Raw genomic sequence first — 25,343 nt, 5'->3', positions numbered from 1 at the left:
TCAAAATATATTTAAGCATATTTTACGACCAGGCAATGCCAGGCAGCCTGCTAGTATATATATATATATATATTCTTAACACTCAGTTAATTTTCGGTCTACAGACTTGAAACAATATATGGGCTACGGAAATAGACTATTATGCCACTGCAGTTGAATACGGACAACAAATCTTTGTTTTAATGTGAAATTTTTCATTGAAATAAAAATACTTATTTCGCATATAAAGGCACAAAGATTCTAACAATTTAAAATCTATTTTATTGTTTTTTTTTTATGGCAGAATGATTTAAACAAAGGATCATAAATTTATTTAGCAAAAGACTTCTTTTCTTGCATTATTAAAAATGCTACTTTCATGAGGTTCAAAAGTCTCAAAGATTCTTACCTTATTCATGATTTCCACACTGGAAGGGTGCGTCCAGAAGCAGTCATGTACTGACACATATGTCATACCTTCCCTGGAAAAGAAAAAAAAATCTATAAATAAAACAAGTAAAAAATATCAAATTTATTAGTTAGAGTCAAGTAAAGTCACCCTATGATTTGTGTGTGCCTGTTTCTGGAAGCAATGTGGACTCAGAATAGTCCCATACGTTTTTTTTTTTGTTTTTTTTATTATTCAGCATTTGTAATTTCGAAGCAATTTATTAAAATTTAAAAAAAAAAAAGGAAAGAAGCAAATTATTGAAAACTAGCAGGATCTGTTAACCGGCATTGCCCGGTGGTAGCATGCACCCACCTCCCCACACATTCTCTGTGTAAACATTTAAAGTACGGCTGTTATTGTTTTTGTTGTTGGCCAAACCCCAGCCTTCTCATGTTAAGAATGGCTTTCGGATTAGGCACTCCCAAAAATGGCTTTCAAAATCGACACGCCATTTCGTGAGTGGGGGTGGGGTTGTCACAAAATTTGCTGTAAATGTAACTTTGCTAATTGCTGTCAGGAATCTCACACACAAATACTATGAACAAACAACAAAAACTGGTGGTTGCAGTGTCGTTTGGCCCGTGTGGACTAAGCTGGCAGAAGGGTATGGTTCAGGGCATGGTATTTTTGTTGGCAAAACTGGAGTTAAGGTGGCAAAAAACTCCTGAACCCGCTATCACTTAAAGGGAACTAAATTCCTGTAGTCACATGTATGTTACCAGGTAAAAATGTACACGGTTTTTCAGAAATTGACAGTTTTGAGTAAGCAGAAAAAATAAACCGTATAAACAGAATGGTTTCTTTAAATAATAAACAATTCTTTTTTATTATGAAAAATATATACAGGATTTTGTTTCTATTATAAACAATATAAATAGAACAATTTAGAGATTGAAATAATGTAAACCTTTTTAAATATTAAATGTTAGACAATAGAAAGAGGATTAATATAAATTTTATGAAAGAAATATCAATTATATACCTGAAAGGAAATGAATTTGGGGATTTGGAGGAAAATAGGTCCAAACAATTTATTATGCTTAGTGAGATATTTTCGTGTAAATAAAATTATGGTCAATTAGAAAAAAAAAAAAAAAAACGATTTTGGTTTTTGACCTATTTGCATGGCTCAAAAAAGTATAGGAAAAAAAAATTAATCCACGCTCTATAAACAATGTAAATAGCAGCGGTAACCTGTTATAGGGGGGAAATTTTAAAAAAGAATATAGTCGCAGAGGTCAGGATCGAACATTCAACGCTAATTGTAAAGAGGGAGGTGCAAAGAAAGGAAATGCTTTAACCGACTGCTCTATGACGAACGTACAACTTTATGACCCTCGAAATGACTGCTTTAAACAAACTCGAATCATTCAGTAACTGAAAGGGGCTCGTTCGGTGGACGCCACTAAATCACGTAATGTAAACAGAAGTTTATCTATTGTAAAGCTAAAGCAACAGTTTATTTTTGTTGCTCAATGTTTATGAAATGTAGTAATAAAACAAAGCACATTTAATCATTGTGAAAAGTCATTCTGGATTATTAGTTTTAGAAAACAATGTCTACGTTAAAAGTAAAGCAACAATTTATTTTTAGCAATCAAAGTGTTTAATTTTAAAATCTACAAATATAAAAGGCAAAATGTGTGTGTCTCGCAAAGGCTTTTCTCGCACACGCTCCGGGGGGGGGGCTTACGATCGCTTAGAAGTGTTTATATAGGCCGTAGATAATAATATCTAGGATTTGAGAACGCATGTAGATTTATTTACATCGACTTTTACAAAATTATTGCTATTTTGGCTTCTCACGTGTTGATTGGGCTTTTTAGTATAAATAAAGTGAAACTAAACTCAAACGGACGTGTTTTTCGGCATCGCGCCGGGAAAAACGTCCAGAAGTTATCAGCTTTGATCAATGTTGTATATCAGACAGTTGCTATTCAATCTGGACAATTTGGAGCTGGTTTCCCCCTCCCCAACATCTGTTGGGGGAAAAAACAGTCAAATTTGTGTAAACAAACCCAAACACTGCGTGACTTCTATTTGACCTTCTTAATTAGGTCAAATCGAAGCAGCAGAGTTAACTTTTATTGCGGCCACCTGTTTTTAATAGTTAAATAAATAAATTCAAACGTGTCTCCGTTGTATGTTGCGGCAGCCCAATGGTTAACGTCACACTTTTTTTTTTTTTACACTTTAATTTCCAACTCAAGGGTTCGGGTTCGGGTTCGGGTTCGATCCTCATACTCACCTATCGAAACTTTTTGTTATTATTTTACCCCCCCCCCCTCGGAGTTTTGATTTACCTCAAAACACCCGGGCATCGCCGGGTACCCCCCCCCCCGCTAGTATCAAATAAAGCACAGTTTAAAGCCTTCAAAACACACACAAAATTTGTGTCTCGACTGTAGTAATATTTTTTAATAAGGTTTAATGACGTACTTGTACATTGTCCTACCCAAGAAATAAGGTACTTGTGCAGTATAGTACCCATATGAATAAAAAAAGAAAATCCTACCTGTGATGTGCATAAAAGTTATTAAAACCGAAAATCATGTAATATATTCGGGTAGTATGACTTTTAAATGAGAAATAAGGTTCTTCTTCACTATAGCACTCTGATGTAAAAACAAACTCTTACCTGTGACATACATAAAAGGTAAGGGAATTTTTTCCATATACGTACTGTAAATTTCCTGTCCCAGGGAAGATACTATTATTTCATACATATAATACCCGTCCCAGGATAGGTAAAATATTCTTTTGCTCAAGATGCCAAATGATACATAGACATCAAAAATTTCTCTATCCTACGAATAACAGGTATGTTCAAAATTTTTCTCATTATCTTATACAGTTCCAAGCAACGCCAGGTGGCCTTGCTAGTGTGACCAGAGTGTGTACTGGACAACGTCGGGTTGTTTTGTTTGTTGCGACAAAAAGCTATCAGTTCTCTTGGGTGATGATGATGATGATAAAAAGAATAAATCTGTTTTCTTAACAGATAATCAACGGCCTGGCTGACAAAAACTTAATTTAAACCATTATAATCTTGCACCCAGAAGTCAGTCTGATTTACCAAGCTTTTAAAGGCTCCTAGCTTACTGAGACTATACCTGTAACAACGTTGAATAATTAATGTTACTAAAAAGACTGCCTTTGTGATTTTTGTTGTTTGCCTGTGGTTGTGACATAATTCTTCCTTAGACCAATGTTTCAAGATGCAGCAGACGAAAACGATGCACCTGCCTGTGAAAGAGGACCTCCTCCTCAACGTCCAACATCAGACGACCAGCCGAAGTACCCTTGTGGTAGTGTTACCAACCAGCCATCATGAGAGCAGAACTGCCATATGAACTTAGGGTTATGCACGAGTTACGTGTTAAAGTAGAAGAGTGATGAGTTCCAGCAATCAGTGACCGTCTGGCATAGATATTAAGGTCCTAACCACTAGACGAAGAAAAGATGAAGACAAAGATAAAAACTGGACGATCAAGCCACAACGAGGAGTTATGAATAAGTCTTCGCCAGTTTAAAGATTTAATTCGCAAGGAGTTGAGAATTAAATACTCTCAAAAGCTTTTGAAAAGTTTTGAAGAAGATTAAAAGTCGTTGGAAACTTGAAGGGTCCAGAGGCAAAGTTATTGAATTTTATTTGATAAGTTTATTGAATTTTATTTTATTTTAAAAAATGTAACCCTGAGCTGTTGGGAATGGGATTACCTTTAAGGTGCAGCCCAGCTCTGCTCCCGGCGATGCAGCCCACAGGGTTATACTAGTATCAAATAAAGCACAGTTTAAAGCCTTCAAAAGCACACAGAATTCATGTCTTGACTGTAGTATTATTTTTTAATAAGTGTATAACAAGGCTTAATCTTGGTTTTAGAAAAGGAAGAAAAAATAATGGCTATCAGCCTGTGTCGGGAAACATTATGTATGCTATAGGTAAACACAAAATATGTATCACGCTATCGTAGCTTTGTACGAAAAGTTAACATGTACAGTATATTTAATGTGTAAATGAAAGCGTTCGTGGCTTATGAACATATTTCAATGTCTTAATATGTTTGTAATTGGGGTATTTTATCTGAAATGAGTGCCTAATCTAATCAGGGAAGCCATGTTTGTTTTAATCTCTGGAGCGTTCTTTTTTGAATGAGGGTTTGTTCATCTCAATGAACGAATAGTTAATTGTCAGCCAATGAGATTTTCTGAAATGTGAGGAGGGAGAAATCATTATTTTTGGGGATCGGAAAAAGGAAAGATTATGTGTACAAGTATATAAGCCAGAAAATTAGGGTGAAACCCCATATATGACCATAATGCAGAATACCTCTGGGCGTCGATTGAGAGTGGGAGTAGCACTTTTTATTTAGAGGGAAAAATAACAGCTACTTCCATTGTATATTTTTGCGATCGTGATGATGTTTCTCTTAGGATGGAATGTAAGATTTTAATATGGCGGATAAATGCATGTAAGATGGCATTGAAAAGTTACATGATATACTAATAATACTAGCTAATAGTCTTGACATAATAGATTTGTATGTTGGAGCAAACCTAGTGTACTTTGGTTCAAAAGAAGAATTTCTGCAATCAAATTATTATATATAGGATTATACAACTAAAAATAAAATTCACACAAATCGTGTGGAAGGTAGCTGAAGTATTCGTAAAGTTAGATTCAAGGTCTTAAGACGGACTAATGATGCAAACTTTGATAGTCACCTGCAAGAATTCTCATAGCGCCGGCGAATCAAAGACAACTATTATGGGAATTATTCTACATTGGATATGGTTTTTTTTTATGTTTAATTAAAAAAAACTCTTTTCATAAACATGTTTATTGTAAAAGTGAAAATAAAACGTTTTATTTCCCAAAAAGAACTTATTTCATAAACATATCTTATTTTTTTTAAATTCATTTCATAAATATATTTTTATCATAAAAGGGCAGAGCGGTAGCTCTAGATATATCTAAGGCTTTTGACAGGGTATGGCATGAGGGTCTCCTCAGGAAAATTAGATCACACAGTATCACTGGTAGAATACTTAACATAATTACATCCCTCTTAGATAAGAGAAAAATCCAGGTTGTCCTCGACGGTCGTACATCTAAACAATATGATATAAATGCGGGAGTGCCCCAGGGGACTATCCTTGGACCTCTATTGTTCCTGATATTCATAAATGACCTCCCCGACAAAATTGCCCCTGAGATGGGTATATATGCTGATGACACTACACTCTATGGCAGGCACGACAGGAAGACGAATGAACACATTTCTAAAGAAATGGCAGAAACACTAGAGGAAGACCTCCAATCTGTAGTGGAATGGGGACAAAAATGGTTGGTCACGTTCAATGCCACCAAGACTAAACTAGTTTCATTCAATAATTACAAGAAACCCTCTCTACCACCTATAGCAATGCCCAACGACCCTTTATCTGAGAGTACATCTTTCAAACTCCTTGGCCTAACGTTCACAGGAAACATGAGTTGGAACAATTACATTGAAGGCATTGCCAGGGCCGCTGCAAGAAAGGTGGGCTCTCTCTACCGTACTAGACAACTACTAACACCCGAAAGTATCCTGTACCTCTATAAGACCACCATTCGCCCATGTATGGAGTATTGCTGTCACATTTGGGCTGGTGCATCTGCTACTAGTCTCTCACTCCTAGACAAGGTTCAAAAGAGAGTCGCAAATCTGATAGGCTCTGAACTGGCATCTAAGCTTCAGCCTCTGTCCCATCTACAAGTATTTTAGTGGTAAATGCTCTGACGAACTGCAATCACTTGTGCCTCCACGACATGAGCACCCTCGACAAACCCGACAGGCTGCTAAATCCCACCCCCACACTGTAGAGATCCCTAGATGTAAAAGATCTTTCTACTCCAGTAGTTTCTTCCCCAGAACCGCTAGACTTTGGAATTCCATTCCAGGTCCCTTCTTCCCCAACAGTACTGACGAGCATAAGTTCAAGTGTAACGTGAACCGACATCTTGCTGCCCAAATCCCTACATAGTACCCCAGTAGTTGTTGCCCCTGATAGTAGCCCCCTACACCAAAGTGGCAATTTGCCTTGTTTGGGGTGAAAATGTAATAAAAAAAAAAAAAAAAATTAAAAAAAAAAAAAAAGTTCAAATAAAAAACACATTTTTATTATAAATTATTATGAAGGGTTATTTTAAAAAAAAAACAAACCTTGTTTCATAAACATAATTTTCATCATAAAAGTGCAAATAATCACTAATTTTGTTATTTTTATTTTTACAATTTATACAAAGGCGAGAAGAAAACACAAGAGACTATTCTAAGTACACACAGCTTCCGGAAACGAACATGTGCAAAACATGTTGGTTATAACTAATTTCTTTAAGTATGTACAGAATTTTAAAAGCTACATTAAACAAAGACAACATCATCTTGGGTTTAGATAACTTGCATATAAGTAATTAAAATGATGATGATACTCCCATCAATTTTGATGTATGAGGTCTGCCACAACAAAGTTGTTTGGTAATTCACACAGATGACTTGTTTTATAGTGGCAAAGGCTTTGTGCAGAACCAACCACACTTTTTGGTACAACTGCTAATCTCAGGTTTGACATCAGAGTTTTTGTACTCCTAGATGTGTGTCTTAGCAAAGACTGAGGGTGCATCTTTCTCAGTGGATTAAACGCACCTGATAATTTCTACGTTCTGGTGCAATACATACAGCACCTATCATTCCCAAATGGTTACCCATCTGGTATTGGCCAGGCTCATTGTTGCTTATCTTTGGTGATCTTTGTTTTGTTTTCATTTGCATCATCAACGTCATTTATATAGAGCTTTCTGTTTTTTAATGCTCAACTGACCACAACGAAAGTTGTTGTAGAGAAGACTTACCTCAAACAATAAAGTGCTGTCAAAAACATATGGCTGGAATCTAAAGAATGGATAAAGTTGGGAGGGAAAGCATTTTTCTGTTTCATTGCATTTGGTTTCCTGAAAATTAAAAATAATAAATAAATATGTATTATTACAATATACATATATATATATATATATATATAGAATAAATGACAAAAATTTATATTCCAAAATTCATGATGTTGACAATCTTATAATTTATTCCTTTAAATCAGTTAAATGATTTATACAATTCTTGACAGTATCTGTTTCGTAATGCAAAATCAACCACTTAATTATTATATCAATCAGTGAATCTATTATGCCCTGAACTCATCAGAAGAAATAGCAACAATCAATCCGTCAAAAGGAATTAAAATGTGATTTGACATGGTGAAAATCCGAAAATTGGAAGAGAAGCTGCAGTTACCTTTATATTTTTCTATTACGCCATATTGAATTTTAATCAAATTGGTTAAAGGGAAAATTATTCCTAACTCGCATTTAGGTAAAAATGCACTTTCATATAAATAATTGAATTCATTCAAAAAGTATCGCAAAACAATAACAAATAATATATAATTCCAGGTTAATATTTTCCAGAGGCAAAGTAGCCAATAAAGTTTTAATGAGATTAATTACAAGAGTGCTCAAACCGAAGTAGGGCAAGATATACATGGAAAAAAATTCAACTTCAATACCTCACTAATGCTTATGTAAAAACAATTAAAAAAGTATATATATACATATATATATATAATTTAAAGGAGATTAGAATAATAGTCTAAAGAGCTAAGTGTATTTTAATGTAATAGTGAAATTACTAGTTTAATTAAAATACAGGAAATGCTCGTTGTAATTTAGATATATAATAAGCTCGATAGTTAAATGTCCTAGAGCTAATTCAATATTAAGTAATGTGATTTATAATTTAAAAATTAAAAAAAAATTTTTTAAATTTAAAAATCAAAATTTAATTAAATTAAAAATCAGTTTCATAAGAAGGAACAACAACAAAGTCAATTATCTGTACGATCGTTTCGGAAATCCGTGCTTTTTATTTGTGGTATACATGAAGTCACGTAGAACAATTATACATAGTTTTTTTGGTAAGCATGGTCTCCTCATCAGCAAATTTAGGAGGATTTATATTGAATTGAAAAGACACCAAAAATAAACCTAGCATTAAAAGTAAGGCAGATGAATCTGAAAAATTGAAGTAAAAGGTTTGGATTTAAAATTTATAAGAAAATTAATAAGAAAATTGGTATAGGTTAGAGATAGAAATGAGTAGAAAAAATATATATATTTTTTTTGAATTTACATAATAAATTTGATTTAAAAATATATAGATATAGTTACCTTTTAATTTTTCTTTTTTTGAAATCAGGTACTGATGAGGAGACCGTGCTTACCAAAAAAACTATGTATAATTGTTCTACGTGACTTCATGTATACCACAAATAAAAAGCACGGATTTCCGAAACGATCGTACAGATAATTGACTTTGTTGTTGTTCCTTCTTATGAAACTGATTTTTAATTTAATAAATTTTGATTTTTAAATTTTAAAAATTTTTTTAAAATTTTTAAATTATAAATCACATTACTTTATATATATATATATATATATTAACAGGGAGACCTAATGTTGCCCAGGATTGAATGAGGATCATTGAACATTCCACACAATACTTTTATTGTCATCATCATCATCATCGAAATTGGTGAAATTGCTCATTTTTCAATCAAATTGATTGATTGCCTGCTCTAGTTGGGGACCTCTTGAGGTGCACTGGAACTTCACATACCTTCCTGCCATGACTTAGTCCCCAATAAATTGTAATCTACTGTAGTAAACCTACTGATGATTTTATGAAATTATTTTTTTTATATATAATAGCTTGAATTAAAGTTTAAAATGCAAAAGTCAAGTATCATGGTTCAATTTTGCCATAAACAGAAACATTCATTTTGAATGCACCCTGATCATATCAAAGAACGTTTATTTATATTGGGTCTTTGTGCTTGTGCGGTAATAAAACTTCTCAAATGCGATTGTGATGTTAGGCTGTATCAAAATCAGTTTGTTCCTTCCTTAATCAGATTTTTTTGATTATTGATTTTCGATACTTATCAGAGACATTCTGATACAAAATATCTAAGAACATGCCCAGACACAAAGTATATTTGTGTAAAATTTCATAAAAATCAGCCGAGTCGTTTCAGTTCATAGAAAACACACACACACACACAAAATGCTTTTTCAATATAAATAAAGATATAGTGTGTACTTAAACATCACTCTTTCATTTAAGCAAACCTTGTTAAACAATAGAAGTCTCTGCTTGATTATACCTTTTGTTTATCTGTATATTATTCCGCTTGTCTCTTCCTTAGTTTGTAGGTTATGTTTCGAAAAGGGTCAAATTTGCAAAATTTTTTTTTATAACGGCCAACTTGGCAACCCTGGACAAGAATATAAGAATTTGTTGTGATCTCATTTTCGAGTATCATCATAATAATATATGATCATTGTTGTAATGGTGTGAGAAAGCAACTCCTAGTAATTTCAACGGGCAGTGATTCTTTACCGAAGAAAGGAGTCAGCGAAATATTACATAAAAAAGAAACATTTGAAAGAAATAAGTAAAATAAACAAAGAACATTGTCTGCCAAAAGATGTTGTCTCTTACAATGTGATTTTATTATTTATACTGAACTATGTAGCACAATATTACTTTCTGAGTATATTTATAAGTACTTATTAATTTATCTTAGTTGAGTCAATTCTATATTTCAAATACAGTAAAAATGCATTGCTGGATTGCCCCGCGAATAACAGGGATGTGCCTAGGGTGATGAAAACAAAGTTTCCGGCCACGGTTATGGTCTTTGGTGTGGTTTCAAGTGAGGGCCACATCATGCCACCTCACATCTTCGAAGTCGGCTTGAAAGTCAACACCAAAATGTACCTGGATGTGTTGAAGAGTGTGGTGATCCACTGGTGCAATCAGGTGGTCACTGGCAGACCCTGGGTGTGGCAGCAGGACTCGGCGCCAGCCCATAAGTCCAAAGAGACCCAGGCTTGGCTTCAGAAGGAGTGCTACGACTTTGTACCCTTCTCTCACTGCTCCCCTCCTCCTACCCTGATCTGAACCCGCTGAACTACTTTGTTTGGTCATATGTTGAGAACATCACCAACATTACCTCCCACAACACCAAAGCCAGTCTGACCGCCACCATTCGTTGAGCTCCTGCCGGTGCTTATGGAAAAGGCATGTTCCCAGTTCCAGACCTGTATCGAGGCAGTGATTGAGGCTGAAGGCAGCTACATTGAATAGATGTCAGTTCTACAACATAATCAAGTTGCCTGAATTGATTTTTATTCAATAAAAGTTTAAAAATAAGGTGGTAGTGTCGTTTTCTTTAAGGCGATACTTTTATCGTTCCACCCGGTGTTATTTGGACTACTGTTCTCATCTTGAGTGTTATTCTCACAACGTTTCGGCCGATGTAGATAGGTTTAGTAGCACTTAAGATGTTGATTTTAATGTTTGTAAAGAGATATAAAAGTGATGCAGAACTATTCTGGAACAGGGATAATTCTAGTAATTTTATAAATGTCTTTAAAAAGTCTCTCACTGCCGATGCAATCCTCTATCTGTATAAGAGCCAGGGGTACACCCTAAAATGGAATACTGTTGCCATATCTGAGAAGGAACTGCTGGGCACATCCTATCCAGCCTTGATAGAGTTCAAAACCGTCTTCAAAACTTAGTAGGTGATACCCTTTTCTCTTCCCTGCAACCTGTTTCTCACAGAAGAGACATTGCGAGCCCGTCTCAGCTCTATCGTTATTTTTTATTTATTTATTTATTTTTTTTTACATAGGCATCACCACATTATCAAGGCCAAGAGGCCACTCAAGGATAAGGGTTAAAGAGTGTACAGTAGAAATTGGACAATATAGTAATCATTAGTAATGAAAATTTGTTAAATTTGATAACTTATATGGAACGGCTCATCAAGAACTTATTTACCTTAGACTTGAAGACAACCATATTGTAGTCAGCCCGGAAAGCAGGAAAACGGAAGACAATTCCACAGGCGTGCAGTTCTAAGAAAGAAGCTTTGTTCATGGAATCTACGTTTAGGTTTAGGCACAGATAAAGAGTGGGGGGAATTATTGATAGTGTTTTCAGCTAGACGAGTGTTTCTTGTGAAAGTTTGGCATGGGGGGACCATAGATTGAAGCTCAGTCGAACACTTTCCATGAAAATAACGATACATCAGAGACAAACTCGCAACATCTCTTCTGTGAGATAGAGGTTGCAAGGAAGAGAAAAGGACATCTCCTACGAGGCTACGAAGTCTATTTTGAACTCTGTCAAGGCAGGACAAGTCCTTTCTAGCAGCTCCTGCCCAGATGTGGCAACAGTATTCCATCCTTGGACATACCTGGCTCTTATATAGATAGAGAATAGCACATCAGCAGTGAGATATCTACCAGATCGATAGAAAGATCCCACCATTTTTCCAGCGGCCTTGGCAACAGATTTGATGTACGTGTTCCATTTAAGATCAGAAGTAATGGTCAAGCCAAGAAGCTTGTCAAAACTTCAGGCCTCCTGAAGACGAGAGCCATTCATTTCAATTTCATGGCAAGTAGTGCTCAACTAAACTCCACTCTCTAGTTCCCCCTTACCAAACTTTCACAAAAAAAAAACACTCGACTAGCTACAACCACTATACACGATTTCCCCCGCTATCTGTGCCTACATCTAAACACAGATTCTATGAACAAAGCTTCTTTCCCAGAACTGCCCTCCTCTGAAACACTGTTCCGCTGGCCTGCTTCCAGGTTGAATACAACATATTAGCCTTCAAATCCAACATAGACAAGTTCTTGTTGCCTCATCCTGATAAATAATCGAATTCTACCCAATTTACATCATTAGCAATTACTACACTACCACCTTACATTCATTAACCCTTATCCTCGAGTGGCCTTTGAGCCTTAATAAGTGGTGACTTAAAAAAAAAAAAAATAATAATAATAATTTTGCTGTGTTTTATTTGGTCAACCACATTTTGGATTGGTTTGGAAACATTTAAAATATTTGGATGGTAAATTATTTTTTAAATATTTACTAAAAGTTTAAAGGGGGATTTTATTTTTTCTTAATAGTTTTAAATTATAATATTTTGTGTGACATCCGATTGAATAATCCTCACTTTTCTCAATTAGCTAAGAAATAACAAAGGCAAAAAAGGTTTGGCTGTGTATGTCGATAATATCATATGATTCTGTCGACTGATGCGAAGAGCAGAGAAATGGTACTCACTCCAAAGTTGACATGGAGTTTATGTAGGAAACTCCCCATCGCTGTGAGGTACTCTGTTTATGGTATGGCTGTATTACCGACAAACCAAGGGGAGTAACCCATTCGACTGGACTCAAACTCACATGCGATATGTGATGAGCACAAAATGTAAGCCACATCTGTAAAGAAAAGATTATGAAAAAGTAAAAAAAAAAAAATGTCAAATTTGATTTGAAGGAATAAAAAAAAATTCCATAAATTTTTTAATTTATTTTATAGCTGACTAGGAAAAGAAGGGATTTTGAAACATGAAAAAAAAAAAAATTTACAAAGAAAAATTAAAAAATAAAAGTTTTCTTGGAAATTTAAATAAAAACTTTATAGTCAATCAACAAGGATAACGAAATATCTGGATATCAACTATGTTGAACATAAATAATAACTTTTATTGACTTAGGCTTTAACTAACCCTAACTCTAACATAAGTAGTGGGAATTTTGTAAATTGGATTATTTAGTGGGACCGGTTTATCAAGAACTTGTTTACGTTGGACTTGAAGACAATCAGATTGTAGTCAGCTGGAAAGCAGGCAATCAGAAGAGAGTTCCACAGGCATACAGTTGAAAGAAAGAAGCTTTGTTCATGGAATCTATGTTTAGGCTTAGGTACAGATAAAGAGTGTGGGAAATTATTGATAGTGGTTTTGGCTAAACGAGTGTTTTTTGTTAAAGTTTAGTGAGGGAGAGGACCATAGATTGAAGCTCAGTCGAGCACTTGCCATGAAAATAACGATAAAGCAGAGACAGGCTCACAACGTCTCTTCTGTGGGAAAGAAGTTACAGGGAAGAGAAAAAGGCATCCCCACTAAGCTACGAAGTCTATTTTGAATTCTGTCAAGGTAGGATAAGCTGCTTCTAGCAGCTCCTGCCCAGATGTGGCAACAATACTCCATCGTTGGCTGTACCTGGCTTTTATATAGGTAGAGAATTGCATCAGGAGTGAGATATCTACTAAGAAAAGGAAAAAAAACCCAAATGGACTCAATCTTTGAAGGTATATAACAAAAGATTTGACTATAAACATGTTTATTTATTTTTTAATATTCTGTGTTGCACTGACTTTTTAAAATTACAGAAAAAAAACAAACAAACAATGGTGAATATGTTTTTTTTACCTGTATATCCCTGGTAGCAGTAAACATCTCTGCCAAACAAAAGAAGGTTTTGTCTGTGAGGTAAATTGACGCTTGCCAAACATAATCAGCATCAAAGTCATTTAAGTCTTTTAATTGTTTCAGAATTTGGTATTTAGCACCGTATCGGGTTACACCATAAACAGTTGTCATCACAGTTTGTTTGATCACCTGCAAACAATATAAAAATTATTATTTTAGTCTAAAGTTTCGACAGAAGAAAAATTTTTTTAAAAAATGAAAGAAAAATTGTAGTCAAACCAATAACGATTGAAAGTTGTTCTTGTGATTAATACACAAGATAAATATGGCAGTTAAAAAAAAAAAAGAACAAAAAAACAGGAAAACGATTTGATATACTTACATATTGGGCAAAAGTATTTGTGTACACAAAAAATTATAACAAATTATCAATTAGAATTTTAAATGAAAAACAAAATTATTTTATATAAATTTGAACTACGCGCACAATGTTTCAGCTAATATAACCTCTGATCTTTTTCAGGTATATTATGTTTTGACAGAAGAAACAAAAAAAAAGTCAGTCAGGCAAATAATAATTCAAGATGATTCTTTTGATCATTACACAAGTGAATCATTGCAGTTCAAAATAGAACAACAAGGGAAACTATAATAATAATTTCAGATGATTCTTTCGATCTCATTACACAAGTGAATCATTGCAGTTCAAAATAGAACAACAAGGGAAACTATAATAATAATTTCAGATGATTCTTTCAATCTCATTACACAAGTGAATCATTGCAGTTCAAAATAGAACAACAAGGGAAACTATAATAATAATTTCAGATGATTCTTTCAATCTCATTACACAAGTGAATCATTGCAGTTCAAAATAGAACAACAAGGGAAACTATAATAATAATTTCAGATGATTCTTTCAATCTCATTACACAAGTGAATCATTGCAGTTCAAAATAGAACAACAAGGGAAACTATAATAATAATTTCAGATGATTCTTTCGATCTCATTACACAAGTGAATCATTGCAGTTCAAAATAGAACAAGGGAAACTATAATAATAATTTCAGATGATTCTTTCAATCTCATTACACAAGTGAATCATTGCAGTTCAAAATAGAACAACAAGGGAAACTATAATAATAATTTCAGATGATTCTTTCGATCGCATTACACAAGTGAATCATTGCAGTTCAAAATAGAACAACAAGGGAAACTATAATAATAATTTCAGATGATTCTTTCGATCTCATTACACAAGTGAATCATTGCAGTTCAAAATAGAACAACAGGGAAACTATAATAATAATTTCAGATGATTCTTTCGATCTCATTACACAAGTGAATCATTGCAGTTCAAAATAGAACAACAAGGGAAACTATAATAATAATTTCAGATGATTCTTTCGATCTCATTACACAAGTGAATCATTGCAGTTCAAAATAGAACAACAAGGGAAACTATAATAATAATTTCAGATGATTCTTTCGATCTCATTACACAAGTGAATCATTGCAGTTCAAAATAGAACAACAGGGAAACTATAATAATAATTTCAGATGATTCTTTCGATCTCATTACACAAGTGAATCATTGCAGTTCAAAATAGAACAACAAGGGAAACTATAATAATAATTTCAGATGATTCTTTCGATCTCATTACACAAGTGAATCATTGCAGTTCAAAATAGAACAACAAGGGAAACTATAATAATAATTTCAGATGATTCTTTCGATCTCATTACACAAGTGAATCATTGCAGTTCAAAATAGAACAACAGGGAAACTATAATAATAATTTCAGATGATTCTTTCGATCTCATTACACAAGTGAATCATTGCAGTTCAAAATAGAACAACAAGGGAAACTATAATAATAATTTCAGATGATTCTTTCGATCTCATTACACAAGTGAATCATTGCAGTTCAAAATAGAACAACAAGGGAAACTATAATAATAATTTCAGATGATTCTTTCGATCTCATTACACAAGTGAATCATTGCAGTTCAAAATAGAACAACAGGGACACTATAATAATAATTTCAGATGATTCTTTCGATCTCATTACACAAGTGAATCATTGCAGTTCAAAATAGAACAACAAGGGAAACTATAATAATAATTTCAGATGATTCTTTCGATCTCATTACACAAGTGAATCATTGCAGTTCAAAATAGAACAACAGGGAAACTATAATAATAATTTCAGATGATTCTTTCGATCTCATTACACAAGTGAATCATTGCAGTTCAAAATAGAACAACAAGGGAAACTATAATAATAATTTCAGATGATTCTTTCGATCTCATTACACAAGTGAATCATTGCAGTTCAAAATAGAACAACAGGGAAACTATAATAATAATTTCAGATGATTCTTTCGATCTCATTACACAAGTGAATCATTGCAGTTCAAAATAGAACAACAAGGGAAACTATAATAATAATTTCAGATGATTCTTTCGATCTCATTACACAAGTGAATCATTGCAGTTCAAAATAGAACAACAAGGGAAACTATAATAATAATTTCAGATGATTCTTTCGATCTCATTACACAAGTGAATCATTGCAGTTCAAAATAGAACAACAAGGGAAACTATAATAATAATTTCAGATGATTCTTTCGATCTCATTACACAAGTGAATCATTGCAGTTCAAAATAGAACAACAGGTAAACTATAATAATAATTTCAGATGATTCTTTCGATCGCATTACACAAGTGAATCATTGCAGTTCAAAATAGAACAACAAGGGAAACTATAATAATAATTTCAGATGATTCTTTCGATCTCATTACACAAGTGAATCATTGCAGTTCAAAATAGAACAACAGGGAAACTATAATAATAATTTCAGATGATTCTTTCGATCTCATTACACAAGTGAATCATTGCAGTTCAAAATAGAACAACAAGGGAAACTATAATAATAATTTCAGATGATTCTTTCGATCTCATTACACAAGTGAATCATTGCAGTTCAAAATAGAACAACAAGGGAAACTATAATAATAATTTCAGATGATTCTTTCGATCTCATTACACAAGTGAATCATTGCAGTTCAAAATAGAACAACAAGGGAAACTATAATAATAATTTCAGATGATTCTTTCGATCTCATTACACAAGTGAATCATTGCAGTTCAAAATAGAACAACAAGGGAAACTATAATAATAATTTCAGATGATTCTTTCGATCTCATTACACAAGTGAATCATTGCAGTTCAAAATAGAACAACAAGGGAAACTATAATAATAATTTCAGATGATTCTTTCGATCTCATTACACAAGTGAATCATTGCAGTTCAAAATAGAACAACAAGGGAAACTATAATAATAATTTCAGATGATTCTTTCGATCTCATTACACAAGTGAATCATTGCAGTTCAAAATAGAACAACAGGGAAACTATAATAATAATTTCAGATGATTCTTTCGATCTCATTACACAAGTGAATCATTGCAGTTCAAAATAGAACAACAAGGGAAACTATAATAATAATTTCAGATGATTCTTTCGATCTCATTACACAAGTGAATCATTGCAGTTCAAAATAGAACAACAAGGGAAACTATAATAATAATTTCAGATGATTCTTTCGATCTCATTACACAAGTGAATCATTGCAGTTCAAAATAGAACAACAGGGAAACTATAATAATAATTTCAGATGATTCTTTCGATCTCATTACACAAGTGAATCATTGCAGTTCAAAATAGAACAACAAGGGAAACTATAATAATAATTTCAGATGATTCTTTCGATCTCATTACACAAGTGAATCATTGCAGTTCAAAATAGAACAACAGGGAAACTATAATAATAATTTCAGATGATTCTTTCGATCTCATTACACAAGTGAATCATTGCAGTTCAAAATAGAACAACAAGGGAAACTATAATAATAATTTCAGATGATTCTTTCGATCTCATTACACAAGTGAATCATTGCAGTTCAAAATAGAACAATAGGGAAACTATAATAATAATTTCAGATGATTCTTTCGATCTCATTACACAAGTGAATCATTGCAGTTCAAAATAGAACAACAAGGGAAACTATAATAATAATTTCAGATGATTCTTTCGATCGCATTACACAAGTGAATCATTGCAGTTCAAAATAGAACAACAAGGGAAACTATAATAATAATTTCAGATGATTCTTTCGATCTCATTACACAAGTGAATCATTGCAGTTCAAAATAGAACAACAGGGAAACTATTTGATACTAGACGTTTTAGCCTGTTAAAAACATTGAGAGACTTTTACTCTCTGCAGGGGGGCAGTCGGTGTATTCTAATGCCCCACCGACAGGGCCGGTTGGGAAGTAGGGGAAGAAGGAAAAAAAGGCGGGGAGGAAAGGGAAGGGGGCTGCTGTTTTTGTTTTTGGTTTTGTAGAACACAATTAAGTTTTACAAAAGAGAATAGAAAAACAAAAAGGAATATCAATGTAAGTGCATTTCATCTCAAGAAGCCAATAGACAGCTTGATCTGGTAGCACCAGAAAAACAGATAAAGATTATAACTCGTCGACTTAGAATGAGTGATTCATGCCAAATTGATGGTTGAGAACATGGTTAAATTTGTGCTCATTTTGCATTAAATACTAATCTTTAACTGTGCATCAAACAGATATCATAACATTTAGTTTGCCGAACCTTATCATAACAAAGGTCTATGCAAAATTCAGCCAGATCGGACCAGTAGTTTCTGAGAAAAAGTGGAATGTACAGACATACCAAAAGAAGTATAATATAGATACTTACATATCAGGCAAAACTATTTGCATGTACCAAAAATCATGGAAGTAGAATTTTAATAAAATTTATTTCACAGGTACTTGTACAGTTTAATCAATACATTAAAAAAAAATTAAAATATCGAAAAAAAAAAAGTTATATTGTACATATCCGTTTTGGACTGAAGATCTCCAAAAAAAATTTCACTTAATTTGATCGAGTAGTTTTTTTTTTTTACAGCAGAAAAACGTTTTTATGAGAGCGTGTTGAAGTCAGCCATCTTGGAATTTAATGAACACGCCATGGGGAGATAACTCCAGTTACAGCACCGACACTCCCTCCCCATGTTTAATACTTAATTCAGGATTGAACGTTCAACTTCCAGAAGAGTGTAACTTACAACTGAATTTTACCAAGTACTTCACGCACTATGCCATGGGTTCTTTTACTGTTCATAGTCAATAAATTCTGAGGGACATGACGCATGATGTCTTCGTATTAGAAAATGGGAAATGATGTTGTACGATGAGCAGACTTAAAGGCACATAATGGAAATATGAATAAGAAATTAATTTTATGTATTACTAAAATTCAACTTGATAATTTTCCATAATTTTTGGTGTACACTAATAATTTTGCCCGATACATGAGTGTATAAAATAAAGGAAAAATAAAATTCATCGAATAATTCAGTTTTGCCGGTTTCTTCTATTGTGCTCAATTCCGTATGACAACATGACTTATTTCCTTTGTTTTCACTTTAGTTTTGCAATTTCAAATTAAAAAATGTTGGATGAATGTATTTTTTTTAAAAAATAATTTTAGCAGCTCTTCGACTCAATCATTTATTTGTAATTTTAGGGGATTTTTTTTCCTTTTTTTTTTTTTTTTTTTTAAACTAATTTCGACATGATGTGTAATTACATAATATTGTTTTTACTTAAATTTTTTTTTTTTATCCAATTATAATGCATACTTTTTTTTTAATAAATGAATCAGCACTTATCAAGACCCAAAGATTGTTTTTATAGGACAACTTGATTTTAATCTTCGTAAGGGAACAAACATTAAAGATGTTTGCCTGTCCTGGGATAGGTATTCTGCTCAAAAACAACATATTTTTAGAGTAGCCATTGTTTTTTTATATCAAACGTGTGCCTCAATATAGGGATCATTTTTGGTCATTGTCAGCGTTACCAATTGACTTGAGAGAAACTAATGGTTAACAAAAGTTAAAGTAGCACCTTCCCCCATTCCCTGAATCCAAGTGAGAGAATCTGTAATATAATAAGCAGACCTTTCTTTTGATAAAACCTTCAAGTTTCTGAGCAACCAAGATTCCATTTTCGGCATCTTTACTTCTTTCGCGTTCAACCTAAAAAAAAAAAAAAAATAATACAAATACATATATGTGTAATATTTTTGCAAAAATCATGTAGTGTATTTTCTTGTCCATTACATTTGTTTGTTTTGTAACAAATGTATTTTGGTGTCTGCCCAGTAGCTATTTTTGCAATATTTTTAAATAATATAATGTTTAAATTCAAATGGTTACAAAACCACAGACATAAACATTTATATAAAGTATATGAGATAATCCCTATTAAAATATTGAAGAAACAAATTAATTTTGATGAATTTAATTTTATGAATCAAATAATTTATTTCTTTTTTAAGTTTGTTTTTCTACTCGACTTTAATCAATTAACAAATAATAATGTTGCTATTTCTTTTTACTTGTGTGTATGTATGTGGTGGGGAGGGAGTCACCATTTATCAAGGCCCAGAAGCCACTTTAGGATAAGGTGGATGGTGAGACAACGATCAGCAGTTTGTATTATTTGGATTCATTGGACTACTATTCTCATCTTGTGTGTGATTTTCACGTTTCGGTCGATGTAACCTCCGATCTTCTTCAGGTGTATTTTGTCAAACTCAGGAATTTGGATGGAATTTCAAACAAACCCTTTATTTACTTTACAGCGTGCTCTTGTTACATCAACAAAATTCCGTCCAAATTCCAGAGTTCGACAAGATACACCCGAAGAAGCTCAATGGTTACATCAATCGAAACGTTGTGAAAATCACACTCAAGATGAGAACAGTAGTCCGCTGAATCCAAATAATACGAATAATCAATCCTCATCTCAAAAATTCAGAAACGTAATAGCAAATGCAATTTGACATGAAATTATATGGAAGCCAATAAACGATCAGTACTGATGGAAATTGGGCTCAGCAGAAACTTATTTGCATTAGATTTGAAGAATGACCATACTATAGTTAGCCGGGAAGAAGCGACATAGGAAAGAAACTCTGCTTATGGAATTTTTGTTTAGTTTCAGGCACAGATATAGAGAGAATGAGGGAAATGTTACAAGAAAGGTTCCCCTTTTCTTGTAAGAAAAACATTAGATAAGTGAAAAAGAGATTAGGATAGACCGAGATTTGAACTTTGTAAGCAACGTTCAGAAATGGAATTTAGCATTGTTCAGTTTCACGTAAAATAGTTTAGATATGTTGTTGTAAAAGGAATTTTGATTGTTTAATTCTTTTTATGAAAACTGGATTAAAATAAGGTCAGCTAGAAAATAATGAACTTAAATGCAATTTAAATATGTTGAAAAATAGGTTAGTTAGAATTCTTTGTTGCGGAAGCGTGTTTAGGGAACATGTTCCCCACATGAGTGGGTCACGTTTTGAACCACACATTGCAATTTAAATATATGTTGAAAAATAGGTTAGAAAAAAATAGGAGTGAGAATTCATTGTCTGCAGAAATAGTTTGGAAACATATGCCGAACCATGCATGTTTAGGCCACGTGGGGCGATCACATTGACAGACACACGTATGATGTCATGGCAGAAATGAATTCTTAATATAGGAGCTAGTTCAGTCGAAGAAGGCAGTCGGACAGAGAGAGCAGTCAGCAAAGGCAGTCAGAGGAGGGTCCCTTTAGAAGCGAAGGGAAAACCTTTAATCATGTAGTTGACTTTGAATTCCTGGATTTCATCATCATTTCGACCGGCCAAATGGAATAAAAGAGCAACATCATATTTTTGTAACTGCCGTCTTCGTGTTGTCATTCCACAAATTAAAGGTAATGTGTAATCATCTTTAATGAACTTTGTTCCCACTCATCGTTATTAATGAACTTTTTATAACTCATCTTAAGTAATGCGTCCCCCTCCTGTGTTAAAAGAACTGATCACTCTCCCTCCTCTCTAATATATGTGTTAAGAAGAAACACTAAAAGAACTGTATAAATGTATCTCCCCCCCCCCCATCAATATGAATGTCCGCTATGCAACAGAAATGGTTGAAAGTTGTTGTAGCTAGACAAGTATTTGGTGCAAACGTTTTACAGAGAGGGAGACCACGAGTTGGAGCTCAGTCGAGCACCTACCATAAAAGTAACGATAGAGAAGAGACAGACTCGCAACGTCTTTTCTATGAATACGAGGAAGAGAAAGTAGAAAGGGAGAGGAAAAGGTGTGTTACAAGGCCGAGAGATGAGAAACGCACAGAGAAATGCTTGAATAATTATTTTCAATTTTCAGTGAAGTAAAAAATGAGAGACATACCAATTCACAGACATCACTATATACGTCCTGTGGCTGATCTGAGGGACTTAAGTTTACGGATTCAGCTCCTGCCTTGTCTCGGCCTAGGGCTGCATAATGCTGTAAACCATTGCAAGAGCCATCCTGGAATGAAAATAAGGAGAAAAAAATATAAATACTACACAGTTTATATATATATATATATATATATATATATATATAGTGAATAAATGACAACAAACCACATTCCAAAAATCATGATGTTGACCATCTTATAATTTATTCCTTTAATTCAGCTGACATTTACAATTCTTGACAGTATCTGTTTCGTAGTGCAAAATCAATCACTTAATTATTATATCAATCAGTGAATCTATTTTGCCCTCATAAGATGGTCAACATCATGAATTTTGGAATGTGTTTTTTGTCATTTATTCACTATATTACATTGAGCTTCTTAAATAAGAATTGGTATATATTATAAGAAAATATATTTTTATATATATATATATATATATATATATATATATTTTTTTTTTTTCTTTCAAGATATCACATGAATATTATATATATATATATATATATATTTTTTTTTTTCTTTCAAGATATCACATGAATATTATATATATATATATATATATATATATATATAAGCTCCAAAAATCTTTCAAGTTTACGAATTGAATAATTCTGCAAATGGAAAATGGGTATAAGTATTAATATTTATAAGATGATCCTAACCTGATGAAAAAAAATCAATATTTGAGATAGAGCATTGATACAAGAAATTCAATTTAAACTCTAACATTTTACGTATTCCATGGAGTTTCAAAAAATGGCTTTTATCGACAGAAGAAAATAGTTGCCGTTTCACAGCATTTCGACCAACTATTCCTCTAGCCTTCATCTAGGACAGGATAGGAACTCCGAATCTGCTGACTGCATCCTCAGCAATTACTGCCTTCCATAGTTGTTGTCGTCTCACCATGTTTTGGCCAGGATTGAAACCGCTATCTTCAGACAATGCTTACCTGAAACTGTAGAGATTCAACGTCTCTATCCACTGCGCTGTGGGTGCTGAAGGGCGATCAAGGTTGGATTTTTTGGTCTTATAAATCCATGTTTATTTATTATCTGATCTTCCATTGTTGCGTCCGTACCGAATTGTATATATATTTAATATAATATAATGATATAATAAATGCATGCTAAATAAAAAAAAAAATAAAAAATTAAGCAATAAAATTCCTCTTTCACAAATGGTTAAGAAAATACGTGCCAAACATTTAAAAAGGTTTTACAGTAAAAAAAAAAATTTCATTTCTATTTCGCTACATTTCAAGTGATTAAGTGCAGAAGACCGCTTGAAATATCAAAAGAAAATATTAAATATAAAAATAGCACCATTTGGGAGGGGGGGGGTCAGGGAAGGAGGGACCATAGATTGTAGCTCAGATGAGCACTTGACATGAAAATAACGATAAAGCAGAGACAGGCTTGCCACGTCTCTTCTGTGGGAAAGAGGTTGCAATGAAGAGAAAAAGGCATCCCCCACTAGGCTACAAAGTCTATTTTGAACTCTGTCAAGGCAGGATAAGCTGCTTCTAGCAGCTCCTGCCCAGATGTGGCAACAGTATTCTATCCTTGGATATACCTGGCTTTTACATAGAATTTTTCATAAGTTTTGGTTTCAGCTTTTGTTGCAATATTTTGGGCCTATTAATGGGGTATGATCCCACACAGTCGGACGATTCTATTTATAAACGATGCTGCTAAGAACTGACGAATCAAATAAATTCACGTTCTGCTACCAACCAATCTGAAACCAAAATTGCTTCATAAATATTAAACCTTTTCTGGAGCAATTTCACATGTTCTTTCCCGGGTTTCGACACGGTAAGAATATTTTGTTCTGTGGAACTGTCTACTACAAACAAGTCACCTCCCAGGATTTGTGTGTAACAGCGAGCCATCTGAAACTCAAAATGGCTTACACTTCTAGAGGTTATGGGCCCAGCGTGTGTCTTTATTTCGATGGATCCGAATCAAAATTCGAATTGTGGCAAGTTAAATTTCTGGGATATCTACGAATCCAAAAGCTACACAAAGTACTACAAACACAACCTGAAAACAGAAACGACCCCGACTTCATTGAAAAGAACGCAACTGTCTTTGTGGAATTAATACAGTGTTTAGATGACCTAAGTCTATCACTGGTAATGAGAGAAGCCCTGGATGACGGCTGCAAAGCATTAAACATATTGAGAGAGCATTATTTATCGAAAGGAAAACCCACAATTATTTCTTTATACACTGAACTGACCTCTCTAAAACGAATGGAAGCCGAAACTATTACTGATTATATTATAAGAGCCGAGACAACTGCAAATTCTTTAAAAATGTCTGGTGAAGTTATAAGTGACAGTCTGTTAATTTCCATGGTCCTTAAGGGATTACCGAGTGATTTCAAGCCATTTACCACCGTGATAACCCAGAAAGAAAAACCCATGACTTTTAGCCAATTCAAGGTAGCACTCAGAAGTTACGAAGAAACTGAAAAAATGATCACAGAAAAAAAACGAATCCACAAATATCATGAAATTTAAAAATACACACATAAAAACACCAAAATCGAATTATACCCATGCCAGGAATAAAAAACGCAACTTTGCCAAAAGCAGGTTTTTTCCTAAGAAAAGTACAAAAATTATTTGCTATAATTGTGGTCGACCTAATCACAAGAGTTTCCAATGTAGATACAGGACTCAAAATGGCGACTACATTAAAAATGTAGAGAGCTCTGTTAGCGAACATACATTTTTATTTTCGTGTACATTTGATGCTTCAACAAACAATAATAATTTTCTTGTCGATTGTGGGGCCACGGCACATGTGATTACAAAGGAATCTGATTTTATCAATTTTGATCCCAACTTTAAGCCACAAAATCATTTTGTAGAACTAGCTGACGGGAATCGAGTCAATGATATCGTTTTGAAAAGAGGCAATGCGAAAATCTCGCTAAAGAACAATAAAGGTGAACTGTGTTTCTGTATTCTAGAAAACGCTCTTCTAATCCCAAAATTTAAACAAAATATATTTTCTGTACAAGCTGCCACAAAACAAGGTGCAAATATAAACTTTAGCCCCAATAAATCAAAACTGGTATACCCGAATGGAACTGTATTCGAC

The 25,343-nt window shown here is 33.5% G+C and overlaps 1 protein-coding gene across 1 annotated transcript in view; it reads right to left on the bottom strand.

Moving 5' to 3' along the window:
• LOC145269488 (DNA-directed RNA polymerase, mitochondrial-like) overlaps positions 1 to 25,343 on the bottom strand; it is a 147,754-nt gene that overhangs the window by 17,184 nt on the left and 105,227 nt on the right. Inside the window, exons 24-29 of the mRNA XM_080125213.1 lie at positions 22,173 to 22,295; positions 19,885 to 19,962; positions 13,829 to 14,017; positions 12,676 to 12,833; positions 7,326 to 7,424; positions 389 to 461 (exon numbers count right to left, since the gene is read on the bottom strand). Coding sequence (XP_079981339.1) covers positions 389 to 461; positions 7,326 to 7,424; positions 12,676 to 12,833; positions 13,829 to 14,017; positions 19,885 to 19,962; positions 22,173 to 22,295 — 720 coding nt within the window. The remainder of the gene's footprint in view (positions 1 to 388; positions 462 to 7,325; positions 7,425 to 12,675; positions 12,834 to 13,828; positions 14,018 to 19,884; positions 19,963 to 22,172; positions 22,296 to 25,343) is intronic.

The sequence above is a fragment of the Euprymna scolopes genome, chromosome 45 (genome assembly GCF_053919585.1).
Source record: "Euprymna scolopes isolate OS-2025 chromosome 45, ASM5391958v1, whole genome shotgun sequence".
NCBI lineage: Eukaryota > Metazoa > Mollusca > Cephalopoda > Sepiida > Sepiolidae > Euprymna > Euprymna scolopes.
This window is presented reverse-complemented; position numbering and strand designations above follow the sequence as displayed.